General features: G+C 40.4%; 1 protein-coding gene across 3 annotated transcripts in view; it reads left to right on the top strand.

Annotated features, from left to right (window-relative positions):
• Positions 1 to 2500, top strand: part of LOC308169284 (broad substrate specificity ATP-binding cassette transporter ABCG2-like) — a 28760-nt gene that overhangs the window by 1425 nt on the left and 24835 nt on the right. For 2 of the 3 annotated variants that reach the window (XM_080543960.1, XM_080543962.1), the window contains exon 2: positions 325 to 571. In XM_080543960.1, the coding sequence (XP_080400086.1) occupies positions 369 to 571 (203 nt within the window). In that variant the 5' untranslated portion in view covers positions 325 to 368. The remainder of the gene's footprint in view (positions 1 to 324; positions 572 to 2500) is intronic. The other variant, XM_080543961.1, reaches the window with a different exon arrangement.

Raw genomic sequence — 2500 nt, 5'->3', positions numbered from 1 at the left:
TCATGGTCATTCTAGGCATTATGCTAACACAAGCAGGCTAAAGGCTAACTTTAACTCAAAATGTCCACCCTGTTAGTGTCCACCCTGTTATGTGTCCATTCTGTTCTGGAGACACTCGCCCTATTCAACTACAGAGGGTATTCTAAATAAAATAAAATGTAGACCTGAGCTCGACCACTATGTTTTTCAGCAAGCTAGATGTCCTTTATATAATAGAACATTAAAATATAGATAAATCAACAATTTATTTTTCACAAGTTATGAAGTCCAAATGGCACCGTATTCAAAAAATGACCCTAATGGTTATTGGGTTATTTTCTCCAGACAGATTCCCAGAAGATTCCCGTTTCACCGACTGAGAGGAGAGGATGTCGGAGCGGTCCTACACGCTCCCGGGGGGGCCGGGGGAGTCTGGGACGTCCCGGAGGGTCCTGGGGGAACCGAACCCGAACCCTAAGTCCCCTGTCGGCGCCACCGTGAGCTTCCACAACATCCACTACAAGGTGACGCAGGGGGGGAACTGTCTCTGCCGGCGCAAGGCGTCCACCAAGGACATCCTCATCGACCTCAAGTGAGTAGCCTAGGCTACAATATATATCTATTATGTTACGGTACATGTGGGAATACGGTACATGTGGGAAAACTAGGGTTAGGGTTAGGTGCTACGTCCACTTGGTACATGCTGGCATGTCTAACCCTAACCCTAACCCTACCCCTAACCGTAGCACCCTAGCACCTAACCCTAACCCTAGTTTTCCCACATGTACCGTATTCCCACATGTACCGTAACATATATATCTATATATCTATGGCATCTGGCATCTTACAAACTGTTCTGTCTTGTCCTTTTGTCTCTTTTGTGTTAAGTAGCTACGGGCTTGTGTGTTCTGTTTGAGCGTGCTCTAGTTTGGGATTATTGTCTGGTAATATTGTCTGCTGTTGTTAGTTTTGTTAGTCCAGGTTTGGTCATGAAAAAGTCGTTTTTGTTATCTGTCCTCTTCTTGATATGTTATCTTTATATCTTATCTTGATCTATATTTCGTGACGTTATAATTATACGGTTCTATCTCCATTTACATCATCTGATCCATTAGGTGTTTATTAATGCCTGTGTGGTGTTATTTTTGAAATGTTGACATTTTTGAGTTAGCAATTCATAAAATACAAAGGTTCCATCTCACAAAACACAATGGAATGTAAAAACTTTGACGCTCAATATCTCTGAACTGCCCTAAACTGAGATAGAACCGTATCATTCTAAGATCACGATTTGGTAGCGTAGCCTATGTATGTAGGCCTACTTTAATATCTTGAGATTTTAGATCTTTTTTTGCCTCTTAAAATCTGTCCAGGGACAGCAGATGAAAGCTAGCCTGCTAGGCTGATTCTGGCTCTTCTACAGCATGTCTGTTAAGCAATGTGCATTGTCCCGATTTTAAATAAATCAAATCAAATCAAATCAAATGGCCAAAACTCAAAACCTCCTGTCTGCAACGTTTTCTGATTTGCGGTTTTCACTTTAAATTATGACACCAAGGAAGGCTGCACATGATAGACCTGTCTGTTTGTCTGCCTGTCTGCCTGTCTGTCTGTCTGTCTGTCTGTCTGTCTGTCTGTATGTCTGCCTGTCTGTCTGTCTGTCTGTGAACAAAGTTAATTTTGCAGATAGGAGGTTTTGTGTATCGTCCATCGATATGTACATAGGCCTACACAATGTTTTAGTTCTATACTTATAGTATAATATAGTAATCTTTTAATGTATTTAAGCAATATCACAGGAGGGGGAGGGCTATTATACTGTGATTTTCAAATTACTTGGTCGGAAACTAACTGTTGTATATTAATGTATAAACAATGTTTTAGTGATGACGTAAAAAAAAAAGATACATACATAAAGACAGACAGACATACATACATACATACATGATACATACATGCATACATACATACATACATACATACATACATACATACATACATACCAGGCACGTGCCGTGAGCTTTTAGATTGGGTAAGCATAAGATATAGAAATACACATAATTACACATATAATAATAATACACGCTATCAGTGAACGCAGTTTCAAGGAAATGCAATTTTGATGCCCTAGAACCCGCTAATAAACTGTAGTGTCACTTTGTGATCAGATTACCAAAAACAAAAAAAACAGTTGACTATATCAGGGGTGCTCATTGTTCAATCTTTTTTGAACCAAGATCTTTTCAAGTAGCCAGCCTGCTGAAATCTACAAGTCCAGTTTCAACATCGCAAACGCACACACGCACAACACAGACACACACCGTTTCCATCCTCCATAGTAAACTCACAACACACTTTCTTTTCACACTTTGTCACACAGGCACTTGACATCACACATCACCAGCCTTGCGAATCATATAAATCATATAAACCGCTCATACCAGGCTTGCTGGTGGCTTCGGCCGACATTTAGCCAGTAGTTGTGTTTTTCCAGTCCAGTCTACGAAATCCCTTTAGGTCG

This window comes from Nansenia antarctica, assembly GCF_963989245.1.
Source record: "Nansenia antarctica genome assembly, chromosome: 13".
In the NCBI taxonomy this organism is placed as follows: Eukaryota; Metazoa; Chordata; class Actinopteri; order Argentiniformes; family Microstomatidae; genus Nansenia; species Nansenia antarctica.
Note: the sequence above shows the minus strand (reverse complement) of the source record. Positions and strands in the feature narration are given on the sequence as shown.